Below are 18,024 nucleotides of genomic sequence, written 5' to 3' on the forward strand. Positions count from 1 at the left end.
GGATTACGGGGGGCCGCGGCCGCCTGGAGCAGAGGCGCCGCCCACAGGAGCCCCGCAGGACCGCGGCCCTCGGGCCTCGCGTTTCCAGCCGGAGTGCACGGGGCACGCGGTGGACCACCAGCGCCATTTTGCCCTCCGTGTCTGCCTTGTTGGTCCGTCTCGGGCCGGACCTCCTGGCCTGGGCCCCGTCCCTGAGCTCCGGTGCTCGGGGCCAGCGCGCCACCACTTCCAGCCACAGCGCCACGTCCGGCTTTTTGGAGGTTCGTTGGAGATCGGAGCCCCACGGACTTCCCGGCCGGGCTGGCTCTGAACCGCGGTCCGCAGATCGCGGCCTCCCGAGGCGCCGGGTGCGCGCGGGGCGGGGCGGGCACCCGCGGGGAAGGCTCAGGAGCGCACGGTGCAGGGCGGACACCGCACAGCCTCCTCCCGCTCCAGCCATGCCCATCCCACGCAGCCCCCACCCCACGGGCCACCAGGCCCTTCTAGAACAAACGGTGGCTCGCCCGGCCTTGCTCACACCAGTTTGTTTGTTTTTCCTAATTCTTTATTGTGATCAAGTGATCACAGCACTGTGGGATAGTGATGCTCAGTTAAAGTCACAGACACCTTCTAACCTCCATGGGGCAAATTGTCTATCGTGGTCTATAACATTTATGAGTTCTATGAGCTTTGCAATACAGTTATTTCTTCCACATTGGGTGATGTGTACATTTCTTTTGTTTTACATAGCGTCAGCTGTTCCCTCTTTCCCACTGGTTCCCTCCCTCCCATGGCTGCCATTGAGTTGCTTAGTTCATTTTGGTCAGTGCAGCTGATGGGTCCCGCTGTTGTGTGTTTTCCCCTGATTCCCTCTTGTTCTGTGTGGTCCTCCTGGTTTCCCTCCGGTGTGCACATATACACCATGCATGTGATCAGCAGCATGGGGTTATTTAGTAGTGATTCCACCAGATGAGTGGAAGTCCTTTGTTTCTAAATCCTGTTAATTTTGTTGTATCACCTAAGCATCCACTTATCAGGGAGATCATGTGCCGTTTGTCTCTTTGCTCTTGGCTTACCTCGCTCAACATGTTTCTTCTACCTCCATCCATTTCCCTGTAAATGGCATTATTTTGTCCTTGCTAATGGCTGCATAATATTCCATTGTGTATAGATAGCACAATTTTTGGATCCATTCATCTGTGGTGGGACATCTGGGTTGTTTCCATATCCTAGCTATTGTGAACAGTGCTGCAATAAACATGGAGGTGCACGTGTCCTTGTATACTGGTTCCTGTTGTTCAGGATAGATGCCTAGAAGTGGTATGACTGGATCATAGGGGAGGTCTATATTTAGCTTTCTGAGGACCCTCCAGACTGCTTTCCAAAGTGGTTGTATAAGTGTACATTCCCACCAGCAGTGTAATAGGGTTCCTCTTTCTCCACATCCCCTCCAGCATTTGTCATTGGCTGACTTGAGGATGTGGGACATTCTGACTGGGGCAAGGTGGTATCTCAGGGTTGACTTTATTTGAATTTCTTTCACAAACAGGGATGGGGAACATTTCCTCATATGTTTCTTTGCCATTTTTATCTCTTCTGAGAAGTCTCTCTAGTTTCCTTGCCCATTTAGTAATTGGTTTGTTAGGTTTGGGAGGGATTAGTTTCTTGAGTTCCCTGTGTATACTGGATATTAACCCTTGTCTGATATACTGCTGGTAAATATTTTTTTCCAATTAGTTGGTTGTCTTTCTGGCTTGGTTGCTATAGCTTTAGCTGTGCAGAAACTTTTTTATTTTAAGGCAGTCCCATTTGTCAAGTCTCTCTCCAATTTGTTGTGACCCTGGGACTCTGTTCAGGAAGTTCCTGCCTGTGCCTATAAGTTCAAGTGTCTCTCCTACTCTGTCCTGCAGTAGTTTCAGAGATTCAGATTTGATGTTAAGGTCTTTAATCCATTTTGAGTTGATGTTGGTGCATGGTGATAAGCTGGGGTCCACTTTTAGTTTTCTGCATGTGGCCATCCAGTTTTCCCAGCACCAGCGGTTGAAGCGGCTGTGTTTCTTCCTTTATATGTCTTTGGCTCCTTTGTCAAATATCAGCTGACTGTAGACATGTGGTTTTATTTCTGGATCTTCTATTCCATTGGTTTTCGGGTCTGTTTTTATGTCAGTACCATGCTGTCTTTGTTATTATGGCTCTATAGTAATAGAGTTTGAAGTTCGGCATCAAGATCCCTCCCATGTTGTCTTTATTCCCTAGAATTGTTTTGGCTATTTTAGATCTTTTGTTGTTCCAAATGAATTTTTGGACTGTTTTCTATATTTCAAAATGTATGTCATTGGGATTTTAATAGGAATTGCACTGAATTTGTATATTTATTTTGGCAGTATTGCCATTTTTACTATATTAAGTCTGCCTATCCAAGAGCATGGAAGGTCTTTCCATTTCCTAGTGTCTTCTGTAATTTCTTTCTTTAACTTTTTATAGTTTTCATTAAGTAGTTCTTTTATATCTTTGGTTAGGTTAATTCCTAAATATTTTATTTTTGGGGAGGTTATTGTGAATGGGGTAGCTTCCTTTATTTCCCTCTCTGCTTGTACATTGTCAGTATGGGAAGGCGACTGATTTTTAAAGTTTTTTTTTAAGTTCGTTTTTTTGAATTATTTTTTGGGGGGTCCGGTCTGGGGCCTGAACTCTGGGCCTGGGCGCTGTCCCTCAGCTCTTCAGCTCAAGGCTAGCACCCTACCACTTGAGCCACAGAACCACTTCCGGCTTTTTGCTTATTGCTTATGTGGTGCTGGGGAATGGAACCCAGGGCCTCATGCATACAAGGCAAGCGCTCTACCACTGAGCCACCTTCCCAGCCCCAAGGCAACTGATTTTTGTGGGTTTTGTATCCTGCTACTTTGCCGAAGTGGTTTATAATTTCTAAGAGTTTGGGGATGGAGTTTTTGGGATCATGAAGGTATAGTATCATGTCATCTGCAAAAAGGGATAGTTTAACAACTTCTTTCCCTATGCAGATCCCTTTAATGTATTTTTCTTGCCTTATTGCCCTGGCTAAGGGTCCCAGGACTGTATTGAAGAGGAGTGGAGACAGTGGGCATCCTTGCCTTGTTCCTGATTTTAGGAGAATTGGTTGTAGCTTTTCCCCATTAAGTATAATATTGGCTATTGGTCTGTCGTATATGGCTTTTATTGTTTTAAGGAATGTTCCTTCTATTCCTATTTTCTCCAGAGCTTTTAACATGAATGAATGTTTTATTTTATCAAAAGCCTTTTCTGCATCTGTGGAGATAATCATGTGATTCTTGACCTTGGCTCTGTTGATGTGTTGGATTACATTTATTGATTTACTTATGTTAAACCATCCCTGCATCTCTGGGATGAAGCCTACCTGGTCGTAGTGTATGATTTTTTTTTATGTGTTTCTGGATTCTGTTAGCTAGAATTTTGTTAAGGATCTTTGCATTTGCGTTCATCAAGGAGATTGGTCTATAGTTCTCTTTTTTTGTTGGATCTTTGCCTGGTTTGGGGATGAGTGTGATATTGGCATCGTAGAATGAGTTTGGGATAGCTCCCTCCTTCTCTGCTTCTCTGAAGAGCTTGAGGAGTACGGGTATTAGTTCTTCTTTAAAGGTCTTATAGAATTCTGTTGTGACTCCATCTGGTCCTGGGCTTTTCCTTGTTGGAAGACTTCTGATTGCTTCCTGTATCTCGTTGTAAGATATTGGCTCATTTAATTGATTTACTTCTTTTTTGCTCAGTTTGGGCAACTTGTATTTCTCTAAAAATGCATCCATTTCTGCCAGGTTTTCTTTCTTTAGAGGGTATAACTTTTGAAAATAGTTCTTTATAATTATTTGATATCTTAGGTACTTGGTGATTTTTCCCGTGGCATCCCTGATCTTGTTAATTTGGGTTTCCTCTCTTCTTTTCTTAATTAATCTTGCCAAAGGTCTATCAATTTTATTTTTTTTCAGGAACCAGCTTTTTTGTTTTATTAATTTTATCTATAGTTTCTTATTCTCTATCTCATTAATTTCCACTCTTAATTTGATTATCTGGCTCCATCTAGTAACCTTAGGTTCCATTTTTTCATGTTTTTCTAGCTGTTTTAATTGCAACATGAGATTATTTACTTGGTCTGTCTCTATTTTCTTGATGTGGGCACTGAGGGTGATAAATTTGCCCCTCAAGACTGCTTTTGCTGTGTCCCACAAGTTTCTTTGTGATGTGTCTTCATTTTCATTGAATTGTAGGAACTTTTTAATTTCTTTAATTTCTTGAGTTACCCAGGTGTTGCTTAGAAGTGTGCTGTTCAATTTCCATGTATTTGAGTAATTTCTGCAGTAAGCTTTGTTATTGAAAACTAGCTAGATTCCTTCCTCTGTGGTTGGATAGAATACAGGGGACTATGTCAATCCCCTTGTATTTGCTTAAGTTCCTTGCATGAACTATGATATGGCCTATTTTGGAGAAAGTTCCATGAGCTGCTGAGAAGAATGTGTACTGTGTTGTTTTAGGGTGAAATACTTGTTAGTTCCGCTTGAAGTATGGCCTCACTTAATTCAGTAGCTTCTTTGCCAATCCTCTGGTTGGTAGACCTGACCTTTGGTGAGAGTGGGGTGTTAAAGTCTCCTAGTATTAGCATATTGGATCTATTTTATTGTATAAGTTTGAGAGTATTTGCTTAACATATTTGGGTGCTCCTATGTTTGGGGAGTGTAAGTTGATCATGGTAATACCCTCCTCTTGGATTGTTCCCTGTATTAATATATAATGTCCTTCCTTGTCTTTTGTATTGATTTTAATGAAAAGTTTATATTGTCAGATATCAGGATAGCTACTCCTGCTTTCTTTCTGGGGCATTTGATTGGTAGATCCTTTTCCAACCCTTCACTCTGAGTTTGTTTGTATGTTTGGCTGAGAGGTGGGTCTCCTGAAGGCAACAGATGGATGGGTCATGTTTTCTGATCCAATCTACAGTCCTTTTCCTTTTGATTGGTGAATTAAGACTGTTAATATTTAAGGTTATTATAGAGAGATGTATTGTGGTCCCTGTCATTCCCTGTTTTCCTAAGTTTTTCTTCTTTCCTTTCCTCCTGTGCTTACTAAGTTAGACTTCTATTAATGCCTGTTTGCTGCGGGTCCCCATTCCTGGTTGCTTTCTTCAGGTTGTGTCCCCCCTCTTAGTATTCTTTGTAATGCTGGCTTATTGTTTATGATTTCATTTCATTTTTCTTTACTATTAAAAATTTTCAGTTCTCCATCGAATATGAATGCTAGCTTTGCCGGGTATATCAGTCTGGGTTGGCAGTTATTGGTTTTCAGGGCTTATGTGATACTTTCCCATTTCTTACATTCAGTGTCTGTGTGGAGAGATCTACAGTTATTCTGATTTTTTTTTCCCATTGTAGTATAGCTCCTTCTTCATTTTTGCTGCATGCAAGATTGTTTCCTTATTATTCAGAGCTATCATTTTTACTAAAATGTGTCTAGAAGTGTTTCTCCTGGGATCCTGCTTATTAGGTGTTCTATATGCTTCTGTTATGTAGGTAAGATGATTTTTTTAAGAAGGGGGAAATTTTCACTGATAATTTTGTTGAATAGGTGTTGCATTCCTTTGCTTTGATATTCCTCCCCTTTGTCCAGTCCAATTATACAAAGGTTAAATTTCTTAGCACTATCTGCTTGCTCTTGGATTTCCCTAGGGCATAATTTAAGTGATTTTTCCATATCTGTGATTTTTTGGACCAGTTGGTATATTCTGTCTTCTGTATCTGACATTCTGCATTCCATTTCATTCACTTTCTTAACTGTGGCTTCCATTGTGGTTTGCATGGAGGAAATGGACTCATTTATGGATTCAATGTTGGTTCATCTCACCTCTTGGTGAGGTGTGTACTGCCTCTATTTTTGTACTAATCTCTCCTCTTAGTGTGGTGTGTACTGTCTCTATTTTTGCATACACCTCCTGTTTGAGACCCTGCATCTCTTTCAATATTTCGTGCCTGTGTTCTTTAAATTTCTGGTCTATTTCTCGTTTTAATTCTTGAGTCATTGCCTCCAGCATCTCTTGGATGTAGCTTTTGTCTTCCATTCCTGCTTTGCTCCCACTGGGGGGCTCCCCTGGATGGCTGCTGGCTTTGGGGGGTAGTTTGCTATCCTGGGTGTTGATAAACCTTGTAATTTTTCTTTGTGTTGTTTGCATGAGGATTCAGGGATTATTGGCTATTAATCTGAAATTTTGTTTTGGTCAATAGGTGTCTGTCTTGCTTGTTTGCTGTTTCTGGGTTGGCGGAGAGAGTCTGTACCTGGTCTCAGTTCTGTTGGGGGCCCACCTCCAGCTGCTGGTCTGACCCACGTAGGGCTCTCGGCTCTCTGCTGTAGATCACTGGCAGTTCCCGCCTTTAGAAGGGTTGAGCGGCCTAGACTGCTCCTGTTTACTCCTACAGGTGCTCTTGTCGAGATTGAATGTGCTGGATGTGCTCTCCCAGATGCTGGAGTCTGCTATGGGCTCCTGATTTTTTTTTTTTTTTTTTTGCCAGTTGTGGGTCTGAACTCTGGGCCTGGACGCTGTCCCTCAGCTCTTCAGCTAAAGGCTGGCACCCTACCAGTTGAGCCACAGCACCACTTCTGGCCCTTTCTGCTTATGTGTGCTGAGGAATCAGATCCAGGGCCTCATGCACACCAGGCAAGCGCTCTACCGCTGAGCCACTTTCCCAGCCTGAGCTCCTGACTATTATCAGGTGCTGGCAGCCTGTGTTGTCCAATTCCCGGCCTGGGATATATGGGTCAGGTTCTGGTGGGGTTTGGGCTTCTGGTTCTCTTGCCCTGGACACCCAGGTCTTTTGCTGTCACAGATGTGGTTCCCAGGGGGTGCAGTTCCCTGTTTTCCCCCCTCTACTGAGGCGTGTGCTCAGCTTCTGGCTTCAGTTGGGAGGAGTTGGTTGTGTTGCTCAGGCACCGGATCCGCAGGCCTGGTCCAGGCCCCCGGCCCGGGCACGCCGCTGCTCCTGTGCTGCTGTGTATCCCGTCTGGAGGGCACAGTTCACATTTCTTCCACTGTTGGCTGTTGTGACCCAGGGGCGCTGTTCCTGGCTTGGGTGTTTAAGCTCCCTTCCAGGGCCGCTCTTGCTCTAGCCTGGCCGGCTGCATGTGCTCTGCGGGCTGGTGGAGCTCTCGAACAGTTCCCAGTTTTAGTGGGTCCTGTGGTCCAGGTGTTGGGGTAGGAGTCAGGGTCTGGGGGTTCCCACCAGCTCTGGTCTACCTTGAGGGACACACTGTCCCCTGCGAGCTAGTTGTTGTTTCAGTTGACGTGGCTGTGGGCTGGGCCAGGTGGTGGTGGCTCCTCGTGTTTCTCCTCTGTCTCTGCCTCGGTTGATGCTGTTCGGGTCGGCACCGTGGGATGGGCCTCCAGCCTCCCGCCGAGGGGTGGGGGTGGAGCCTCCGTGCAGGTTCTGAGCACTGGGGTTTGTCTCTGTTTGTGCTCTCCAGATCAGCACCAGTACCTTGCAGGTCTTCTGCTCTGGCGTTCTGTGGGCGTCCCGTGTCATTCTGGGGTTCCCGCCGTGGGGCCGAGTGGTTTTGGCAGGATGGAGCCCTTCTGCTCGGAGAGTGAGGGGAGGGGGTGGAATTTGTGCAGGCTCCAGCTCGGAGGTTTCTCTGTTCCTCGCTCTCAGCGGGTCTAACACTGGGCTCACAGCAGGACTTTTGAAGCCTTGACCTTCCACACATAGACCTTCACCTCCATCCACACCTTTTCAAGGCAGAGTAGTATTCCTGGGATGGAAGGAGCCACTGCTGAGTTTCTCAGTAGTTCTCAAGTTTGGGGAAGGATGGATAAAGAGGAACATTGCTGGCCTTCAGATCGCAGGAAAGGTAGACACTGCAGGTTGGTCCTGCCAAGTTACGCCCTTCTGAGAACGTGCGTGTCTGTGGTCGGCGCCTTTCCCATGGGTGCATTGCGTTTCCCTGGCTGACTGGCGTGCTTGTGCCCCTTCACAAAGGCGGCTTCATGGCTTCCGTTTTTATTTTGTCTTATCACTTATTACAGATGTATGTTTTTGTGTTCTTAATGGCATACCTCAGTGTGCACAAATTTTCAGTTTATTTTGCAAGTCCTGTGGTTTGAACTCAGGGCATTGTACTTACTTGGTTGGTGCTCCACCACTTGAGCCATGCCCCCAGCCCTGCTTTTTGCTTGTTATCTTGGAGACAAAAATCTCATGAGCTTTCTGCTTGGCCCCAGCCTTGAAATGATCCTCTAGATCTTCAGACCTCTGAGTAGCTAGGATTGCAGGCGTAAGCCACCAGTGCCCAGCTGAGAAGTTTTTATTTTGATGAATTGTCTATTTGAACATTTTACAATTTTATGCCTTTTCTCTCTGTGCCTTGTGTGAGAAATGTTTGCTTGTCCCTGGTTGCTAGGATACACTCAGCTTTCTGGAAGCTTCCTGGCCTCCGCAGTTGCACGGGTCCTCAGGTGTCTCCTCCTCATTCCGAGTCTGACCCACCCCCCAGCGTTTCCAGCTGTAGGTGTTGAAAAGATTTTCCTTCCCATTTGTTCTAGCGTCTTTTCTCAAAAAAATAAAAATGTGTGGGGCTGTTCACAGCTCTCTCTCCTACCTCACTGCTACAATGTTGTTGCACCTTGTGTCAGAACCCTGTTGCTTTTCCTGAGCTTGTCCAGGCCAGCTGAAGTCCTTGCCCTGCTGTAGAAATTTTACACCTGAGAAGGAAATCCCGAGTTCTGGGCTTCAGTGCATTAACCCTATGGGTGAACTTCGCCAGAATCGCTCTCTCCAGTGTTGATTGTTAGGGTCTGTGGGCATCCTCTATTTGGGATGCATCATTTTCAACAGTGCTGGGATTTGAACTCAGGGCCTTGAGTTTGCCAGGCAGGAATCTGCCCCCGGTAAGGAGAACCCTGGGGCTTGTCCTTGAGCCTGGCCTGCATTTCCTTGGACCACAGGGTCAGAATTTCCTTTCTCCTGAGACTGAGTTATGTATTCCATGCCCATTGCTTCTCCCTCATGAGCTACTGTGAGTGTGTGTGTGTGTGTGTGTGTGTGTGTGTGTGAGAGAGAGAGAGAGAGAGCGCACACCCGTATGTCATGGGGCTTGAACTCAGGGCCTGGTTGCTGTCTCTAAGCTTTTGTGGTCGAAGATGGTGCTCTACCACTTGAGTCATGGCTCTACTTCTGGCTTTTTGCTGGTTAATTGGAGATCAGAGTCTTATGAATGAACTTTCATCCCTGGCCTGGTTTTAAATGTGATCCTCAGATCTCAGCCTCCTGAATAGCTGGAATTACAGGCGAGCCAGTGGTGCCTGGCAAGACCATTGCTGTGACAAGCATTTGGGGGCCTGCGTCCCTTGACCCTCGTGTCTGCCGGGGTAGAGCTGCTGCAGAGGTGGTGATTCCACGCTGAATGCTTTGAGAATTGTTTCCACAGCCCCTGGTGCTTGCTGGGTTCCGGTCTCTTCACGCCCTCGCTTCCTTCCTGTTTGTCATTCTGGTTTGAACTCGGGCTCCGGCTTGCTAGGCAGAGGCAGGTGCTAAACCTCCAGAGCCACAGACCTTGTTGCTTAGGTGTTTTCCAGGTAGGGTCTCATGCTTTTCCTGCACTGACTTGATTCTGTCGGTTCTCCTACATACCCCTACCACCCATACGGCTGGGATTATAGGCATGACTGTCCACGTCTGGCTTGTTTGTTGAGAGGGGTCTCACACACATTTTGCCTTGGAGGCTTTGCCTCCAGACCACCTCCCATGTGGAGATGGACACCTCAGCCACAGGTGGGCGTTGGAGGCTTCCAGAACACATGGCGGCTGGCCGCTGGGAAGCAATCTGCTAGGTGCTTGCTTAGCCCAGCTGGCCAGTGCTGCCAAATGCCATGGTCTTTGATTGAAAGTTCTAGAAGGAAGGACAGATATGTTCCCAGTGTCTTTCATCCAGCCCCCAGGGGGCTGGTGGGGGCTGCGTGGTCAGGGACCCCTGGGCCCCATGTCCGGGTCCTCTGGCGACGGCGCCTGGGCAGGGCCTCCCGAACACCGCCCGCACCCCCATGGTTGCCTGGGAGCAATGGTCATCACAGATCCAAGCAAGCGTCTTATTCTGAAAGCCTCTTCATTTGAGAATGCCGCTTTTGGGTTTGTTTCATAATATAAATACACGCTGACACGCATTTCCTCACTGCTAAGGTTAACCCTTGCACGGCTCACGCCCCGCACACAGAGCGGGAGCACGCGGTCGCTGCGGTCCCTGCGGTCCCTGCTGGCTGCCGGCCCTTTGCCCACCGCACCCGACCACAGCCTCCCTGTGGCGACTTCCCGGCTCCTTTCCCAGAGCCAGGGCGCGCGATCAGGTCAGGCCCACCCCAAGTCTCCCTTTGATGAGTGCAGAGGGCCCCTGCAAACCCCCGCGTGCCCCACCCCGGGGCCGCCACGCAGGAAGGAGAGGAATGGGCCACAGCTGAGCCACGACCCGAGTCGGTGATGTTGGGGTGGGCAGCGCCCGGGCACGAGGATGGAGTCACCTGGGAGGAAGGTCAGCAGACGGAGGCGCGGCCGGTCTTAGGAGCCATCGTGGACTGGACATTGCTCACCGAGGATGGGGGGGGGGGGGGGGAGCTTGAGGAAAGAACTGGACGCCAGCGGCTCCCGCCTGGCATCCTAGCTAGGAGGCTGAGATCCAGGATCATGGTTCAAAGCCAGCCCTGACAGGAAAAGTCCCTGAGACTCATCTGCAGTGAAGCACCAGAAAACCGGAAATGGCGCTGTGGCTCAAGTGGCAGAGCGCTCGCCTCCAGCCGAAGAGCTCAGGGACAGCGCCCCGGCCCTGAGTTCAAGACCCACAACCAACAAAACAAAAGCAAAAACTGGGTTTCCTGTTGGGAGGCAGCAGCAGGGGCAGAGCTGGACACGGGGTGCAGTGGCTGCTGGGAGCCGGCGGCCTGGGGCCATGTGGGGCCCCTGCAGGCGTGCTGGTGAGGGCAGCGCAGGGGTGGGGTACCATTGTGGAGGACAGCGCCACAGCCCGCGTGAGCTGCCCCCCATGTTAACACCGGCCAGAGCGGCTGTGCTCCCGCCGAAGCCTGCCCTGCTGTGAGTGGGCCTCCACGCGGCTGCCTCAGTTTCTCCCGGGCTGTTGTACATCAGTGTGCAGTGCGGCTCGTTGGCTGAGCTGGGGTCCTGCGGCTGGGGAGCAGAGTCCAATGGGCTCCAGCAGAGGTCAGCGAGACCACAGCCAGAAGCCACGCCCCTTGACCTTGCTGGGACAGGCGCCCCCTGGTGCCTGCTGGGTCACACCGTGAGACCCAAGGCTGTGGGGCCCCTCACCACTCCCAGGAGTTTGATCAGGCAGAGGCTCGGGTAGAGGCTGGCGCGGTGACTCCAGCCTGTACTGGGGGCGGGGGGTGGGTAGAAAGGGGGGACGGCTCTCTGCCTGGCTTGTGAGCGAGCGTGGCCTCCGTGGGGCCGGAGGCGTGTCCTTGGATGCTGAGTGGACAGGATGGAACGTGGCGGGGTGGAGAGGAGGGAATTGGGGCCCTCGGGTGCCGCAGGGCACTGGACGTGGCCAGCCTGAGCTGTCAGACCTGCCTGTGGCCTGGCTGGGCGGGAGAGGCAGCGTCTAGACTTGACATGTTGAGCCAGGCACAGGGGCTCAGCCGTCATCTTAGCTACTTCGGAGGCTGAGAATGGGAAGATCCTGATTTGAGGCCGCCTGGGCAGACAGCTTCTCCAGACTCCATCTGAACCCACAGCAGTGGCGCACACGCCTTCATCCTCACAGTGCGGGAAGTCTGGACGGTCAGGTCAGGGGAGGGACAGCCGCTCAGCCTCAGCGTCGGAAGCACTGACGTCACGATCTGACGCGTGCGGGTAGGGTGAGGATGTGTCGCCGTCTCCATCTTTTCTTCTTGATGGGGTTATGGGAAGTTGGAGCGCTTTAGGGTTGTGGGTGGCTGGTGGGGCCCCGGGGTGGAGGTGTGGGACAAGAGGGCATCTGAGGGGCACGGATGGGGTCAGTCGTGGAGGCTGGGCAGGCTCGAGGTGCCCTGGGGACATTTCCCGCTGGGCGGGGGACAGCTGGGCTGGCAGGGAGGAGGTGGCCAGTCTTGGGGTGTCATGGCAGAGGGTGAGGCTGGGATGCCCTGCCACCCACAGACGAGGAGGGCAGGGCGCCGGCCCCACAGCCAGCCCGTGCGGAGGGCGGGGCAGAGGCCCCACAGCCAGCCCGTGCGGAGGGCGGGGCAGAGGCCCCAGGGCGGGCGGGCGGGCGCTGGCCGCTGGTCTCCCATCCTGTGGATTTCCCACCGCAGTCCGACTGGGTGGTTGGGTTAAAAAGAAGGAAAGTCTTGAGGTTTGAACTCGGGGCCTTGTACTTTGAGTCATGTGGCCAGCTCCAGCCTTTGTTTGTTTTTCAGATAGGTGTTGAGTGTGTTTCTTTTTGCTAGGCCAGCCTAGATCACAGTCGGCCTAGATACATCTCCTGTGGAGGTGACCACCACACCTGACATACTGGTTAAGATGAGGTCTCACTTTTTTGTCTGGGCTGGCCTTGAGCCTGACGTATCTCTGCCTCCAGAGTTGCTGGGATTTCAGAAGTCAGCTACCACACCCGACCTTTCTTAACTCCATGAGTACAGACCTGGCATGAGGTTTATTTGGTTTTGTTTTATTCCCTGTAGGGAATTTTGATTCCACACTTCCAAACTAGGCAAATCTGCCTGATAAATATAGCTACAAATGGGGCTTTGTCCCATTTCATTCACACAAATTGCTATTAGTCGCACTAAATCCTACCACCCTGGGTATCATGGGAAATAATGAGTGAACCTTCTGGAAGCTTGCCATACCTGGAAAGAACTGAGACAAAGAAACAGACCACGCAGGCCAGTGCTGTATAAAACGTGGTGTTTATGTCCTCGCTGGGAAGAGGTTAGTCTCAGCCAGACTGTAACAAAATCCCCGCAGCTTATTCCAAAAGAAAGCTTTAATACAAGAGAGTTTAGAAAATTAAATGTATTTGTTAAAAATTCTAGTGTGTAAACCTTAACACGGGGCAGCTGGGTGCCAAGCACCCCGTGGGCGGCAGGCCCGGCGGCCTAGTGCTGCGCGCCTGCTCCCCACACCCCTCAGCCTTTGTGGGGTCACTTAGAGATGCCAAAGGCTAGGGAGCCCCATTCTTGTGGGGACCCCACGCTCCAGGACTTAGCAACTCTGGTGGCAACTGTGAGGGGACGGGCGGCCCCAGTGGAGGGGGGCGGGCCATGGGGGGTACAAGCAGGACAGGGAGACACAGGACCAGCCAATCAGACCTGGCATCAGAACTTGGTGGTTCCAGACCCTTCTACCAGTGGTGCCACTCAATCTTTTCTAGTGTGCTTCTACTTCTCACAAAGCCTCTGGGTACCTGGGAGCCCGCTGGAGTCGGGGGGAGGGAGAGGGCCGAGGGCTGCCGCAGACAGCGGCCTGACGGGGGCGCTGGGCCAGGGTGGAGCAGGGTCCGGTTGCCTCGGGCCGGAGCCGCCACCGAGGCCAGTGGTAAGGAAGCAGGGACGTGGACTTCTTGGCACGGAACTGGAAGATCAGATACACAGCGCTGGAGCTGTGCGGAACCGGAGCGGCGCCCACCCAGCACCCAGCTGCTTCCCTGGGGCTGGCGGGGGGCCGGGAGGGCGGGGGGAGGTGTGGAGGCCTTGTTCAGGGGTGGCGCCCGCTCCCCTCTGCCTCCAGCGGCAGGGCAGGAGCAGGTCTGGCCCTGGGCCGCTGTGACTGGGGGACAGTGCCAGGTGCCGGGTGGGGGATGAGGTGGCAGAGCTGGCCCCGCGGCCAGGCGCAGGTAGAAGCGAGCAGCTGCACGGGGGCCGCCCGCACAGCGGGTCTGTGCCTGCTGTGGGCTCGGAAGGGTTTGGGGACCCACGTGCACGGGCCTGGGAGGGGTGGGGAGGGCGGGGCAGCCAGGTGACCCCAAGGAGACGTCAGGAGCTCTGGGCACTCACGGCTGGCCTGGGTCTTGGCTGTGGCTGTGCATGCTCGTGTCAGTGAGGGTTCGGCGGAGGAGGCAGCCATGGCCCTCTGCGGGGAGCACGGCCAGGGCCGGCGCAGACACCGCACCACCATGGTCCAGATGGCTGCACGGCCACCAGTGCCCGCGGGGAGGTCACCGGCTGGCGGGGAGCAGCCATGGCTGTCAGGAGGGCTGTGGTGGTTCTCTGAGGGGGTTCTCTGTTCCCCAACAAGTCTCTAGTCAGTTCTTATTCTCTGGTCCCCAAAGCAGCTGTACCCCAACTGTTGCGCAGTCCTTTTAACAAACTCCTATCTGCTGGGCTCCTGGCGGGGCCCGCGGGGTTGGGGACCCGTGCAGCTCGGGCTGTGTCGCAGGCAGCCTGTCCTGGGGGAGGGGTGTGGACCATGGCTGCCACGCGGATCCTCGTCCCGCCCTGAGCAGGGGGCAAGGCTCGGGGGACACAGGGTGGACAGGACCAATCGAGTCTTGAGGGGCCATCGTGATCGCCACAGGAGCTAGAACCTTCCACAGAGGTCCCCACAGTGCCGACCCTGGGGCATCCTGAAGCCAGCCGGGACGAGGCACGGCTCTCCGGGACCAGCTGAGCAGCGCCGCCGGCTCCGGCAGGGGACGGGGAGGAGCGTGGAGAGGAACCACCGGCCGCGGTGCAGCCCCGCCTCCACGTGAGAACAAGCGCAGAGGCCCGTGGCCACGCTGGCTCCCCTGGGAGTCCCCCTGTGCCAGGAAACCCCGGGGTTGTTCATCTCGCCCACAGACTTCGAGTCCAGCCCAGTGCCCACCCGCTGGAGAGCAGGGCCCCGTGCCCCGTGTGCAAGGACGGGCCTGGCAGCCGAGGGATGGTTTAATCAGTGGCACGTGGCGGCGGGGGAGGTGTGCTTGCGGTGCCAAGGCACTGGGCCACGGCCACAGCGCGTGGGATGCAGTGGCCAGGTCTGGATTCCTTGAGGTCAGAGGTCGCCGCTCTGGGGCTCCACATTGCGCAGCTCCCGGGGGGGCCCTCGGGACAGCCGGGAGAAGCGGGAGGCCGCTTTGGGGCGGCTGCTCTTGCTCAGCGGCTCTCCGGGAGGGGCGACGTCCCTGCAAGACAGCGAGAGATGTGGGTGAGGCGGGCGCTCAGCCTTCCCAGACACAGGCAGATGTCTGAGCTGGCTTGGGGGCCATAGGCCAGGGCCCTGATTTAAGGCGTTGAAGGCCTTGGGTCTAGACTCAAGTAGGTCACCCACTTAATGGGCCCAAGGCCCCGAGTTCAAGCCCCAACACAACCAAACCAAGAGCATACTGACGGGTGGCACTGGGGCTTGAACTCAGGGCCTCACTTGCTAGAAGGGCGCTCTACCGCTGCACCAGGCCTCCAGCCACAACCGTGGCCTCAGGTCTGTTTCTCCTTGATGCAGAGTCACACATGCCCGGGCTTCTCGCGACATCTGTCCTGGGGTTGCCGCCGCTGGTGGCCAGGACAGTCCCCGTCCTGGTGGCTGGGGGTGAGGGATGGGGGCCACGTCTACCCCACGGGGCCTGCTCCGCTGACCTGCACGCTTGCTCCGGGAAACCCCGCAGTGCGCAGGGCAGGCTCTCCTCGGTACTGCAGAGGAGGAGCCGGAGTCGCTACGGGGCTTAGCGGCAGAGGGCAGGATGACCAGCCTGACCAGGACAAGCAGCCAAGCGTCAGAGGCTGTCCAGGAGGCCTGGGGGCAGCGGAGCCGATAGTAGAGTGTTTAGCCCAGCGCCTGGCGAGGGGCACACTTGCAGCGCCGGCAGCAGGAGGCTGAGGCAGGAGGAGGACTCTCCCAGCCCCAGGGGGAGGAGTTAGAGCCAAAGCACGAGGTCTGCCTCGATGGCGCCCCGAAGTTTCTTTTCAATTCAGTGGAACAGTGCGGCGCTTCCCAGGCCGTTCTGCGAAGATCACTCCGCTAGAAAAAGATCCTTCTAGAACCCAGCCCCAGCTTCCTTAGAAAGGAGATGGTGAGACACCCCTTTCCCCTCCAGACACTTGAGCTTCTGGAGTAGGGCAGCAAAGGGCAGCGCATGAATCGCGCGTCTGCACAGCCCCGCCGGTGATGGCGCGGGCGACGGCGGCGGCTGCCGTGCGGCCGCTGTGCTGTGCGTGCACGCGGCACTCGCTCACTGCGGATGCTAAAGATGGGGCCTTCCTCTCCAAGACTGAAAGCGGGGGGGGGGTGGCACCTTGGCACAGACTGGCACCCTTACAGCGCTGTGAGCCTCCTCCGCTCTGGGAGGGGCGAGGAGAAGGGGGAACTGGGGCGCCCGGCCCCCGTGCGGAGCCACTGGGGAGACCCAGTGCCCTGGCAGCGCAGGGCGAGGGCGCCGGTTCCCGCGGACAGAGCCGCCTGCCTGCTGCTCGCGCCAGCACCTGCAGTGGCTCCCGAGGACAAGGCCGGAAGCAGCCCCAGAGCCCGTGTCCCTGATCCACCAATGGGTGCAGAAACAAAGGAATCTGTGCGCCTGAGGCCCAGGCACCCACGCCAGTTCCACGCAGAGCAGAGGACACCGGACACCTGAGACCAGCCGCGAGAACTGAGTCGCCCACAGAAAACTGAAAAAGGCCCGCGGCCGGCCTGTTACACAGCACAGGGAGTCCCTGCCAGCAGCTGAGCCCGCGCCCAGTGCGACATGGACAGCCTGGCTCTCCGTCCTCCCCTGCTTGCCACAGTCCTGCCACTCCCCTGTGGATGACCCACAGATGACTGTACGCGTTTGTCTGGTGACAGGGTGTCCGCCCCTCTGGCACCCGCCTCGTCACTCCCCCTGGGGACAGCTCATCTGCTGGCCTTGGACAGGGCCTGCGACGGCTTCTGTCTCTCCATGCCTGGGTGGGGCAGCGGTCGGGGCGTGGACCCCGCCCCGGAAGGGAGCCTGGCCAGGGCCACCATGCCAAGCGTCCCATCCAGCACCACAGCCCTGTCCACTGCATGGCACTGAGCCGGGGAGAGCCAGCCAGGCCAGCGCCACTCCAGCTGCGGCCGCCCTACCCATCGCTGAAGGACGCGGGAAACCCAGAGCCCCGGCACCGGCCCACCCGCGGCGGGAGCGGCGGGCTGCGGGGCAGCAGCGTGTCGGGGGCAGCGGCGCCGCTTCCTAGGGCTTTATTGGTGTTTTTATGGTGTGTGTTGTTTTTTAAACTAACCTCAAATGGTGCAGGCTATTGTGCTCAAAATAACCTCATGTTTCCCTGTCTCCAAACTGGATGTTCAGATGCTCCCGCGTTTAAAAATACAAGCCAGGAAGTAGGGCAAGCTGCCGGGGCCGGGCGCGGCTGGAACAGCGAAACGGGGCTGTGGCCAGCGCAGGTGCCCGTGACCTCGCCAGGCCACTGCTGCCACCACCCCCATTGCACGGCTGGGCCACGGAGGCCAGGAGAGGTCTGCATCCCCGGGCCACGGACTCACTACGAAAAGAGGAGACCGGGCCCCTTGCTGCTGGCTCTGGACCCAGCGAGGCTGGCCCAGGGCGCCGGACACGTGTGACAAGATCAAGGTGGCCTGCCTGCCTGCCTTCCGGGGGTGGCCACGCCAGGAGCCACGAGGATGCGGTGTGTCCCGTGGACACGTGCTGCGGGCGCCTCTCCTGCCGTCTGCAGCACCGCCCGCGTCCGCAGCCCCTACGGTGAGCAAATGCACGAAGCCCGTCAAGCGCGCCAGGCATCTGAGGACAGGAAGGGGCTGTGGGAGCTGCGGAGGGGGCAGCAGCCTCCGTCCTCCCAGCCCATTTCCCAGTGCTCGCTGCCTCTGGCCTGGGGAGTGACCCAGCAGGGGGGGTGAGGACCCCCACAGCCACTCACCGCCCCTGACAGCTCCGGCCGGGAGGGGCCGCTGTGTAGACAGTGCGGGGCTGGCAGCCCGCACTCCGCTGAAAATGCAGAGCTGGGCAATGGCGGCGAGGAGCCTGGCGCCACCTCCAGGACGAGGAGGACCAACCTCCGAGGGTGACGGGACAGGGACAGAGGTGAACAACACGGGGGGCTGGTCAGGGTAAGTGGACCACGCAGCC

General features: G+C 54.5%; 1 protein-coding gene across 1 annotated transcript in view; it reads right to left on the bottom strand.

Annotated features, from left to right (window-relative positions):
* Positions 1-12,882: 12,882 nt before the first annotated feature.
* Snx29 (sorting nexin 29) overlaps positions 12,883-18,024 on the bottom strand; it is a 177,355-nt gene continuing 172,213 nt past the window's right edge. The window contains exon 17 of the mRNA XM_013011677.1: positions 12,883-15,093. Coding sequence (XP_012867131.1) covers positions 14,964-15,093 — 130 coding nt within the window. The 3' untranslated portion in view covers positions 12,883-14,963. The remainder of the gene's footprint in view (positions 15,094-18,024) is intronic.

Source organism: Dipodomys ordii, unplaced genomic scaffold, assembly GCF_000151885.1.
Source record: "Dipodomys ordii isolate 6190 unplaced genomic scaffold, Dord_2.0 Scaffold14, whole genome shotgun sequence".
Taxonomy (NCBI): domain Eukaryota; kingdom Metazoa; phylum Chordata; class Mammalia; order Rodentia; family Heteromyidae; genus Dipodomys; species Dipodomys ordii.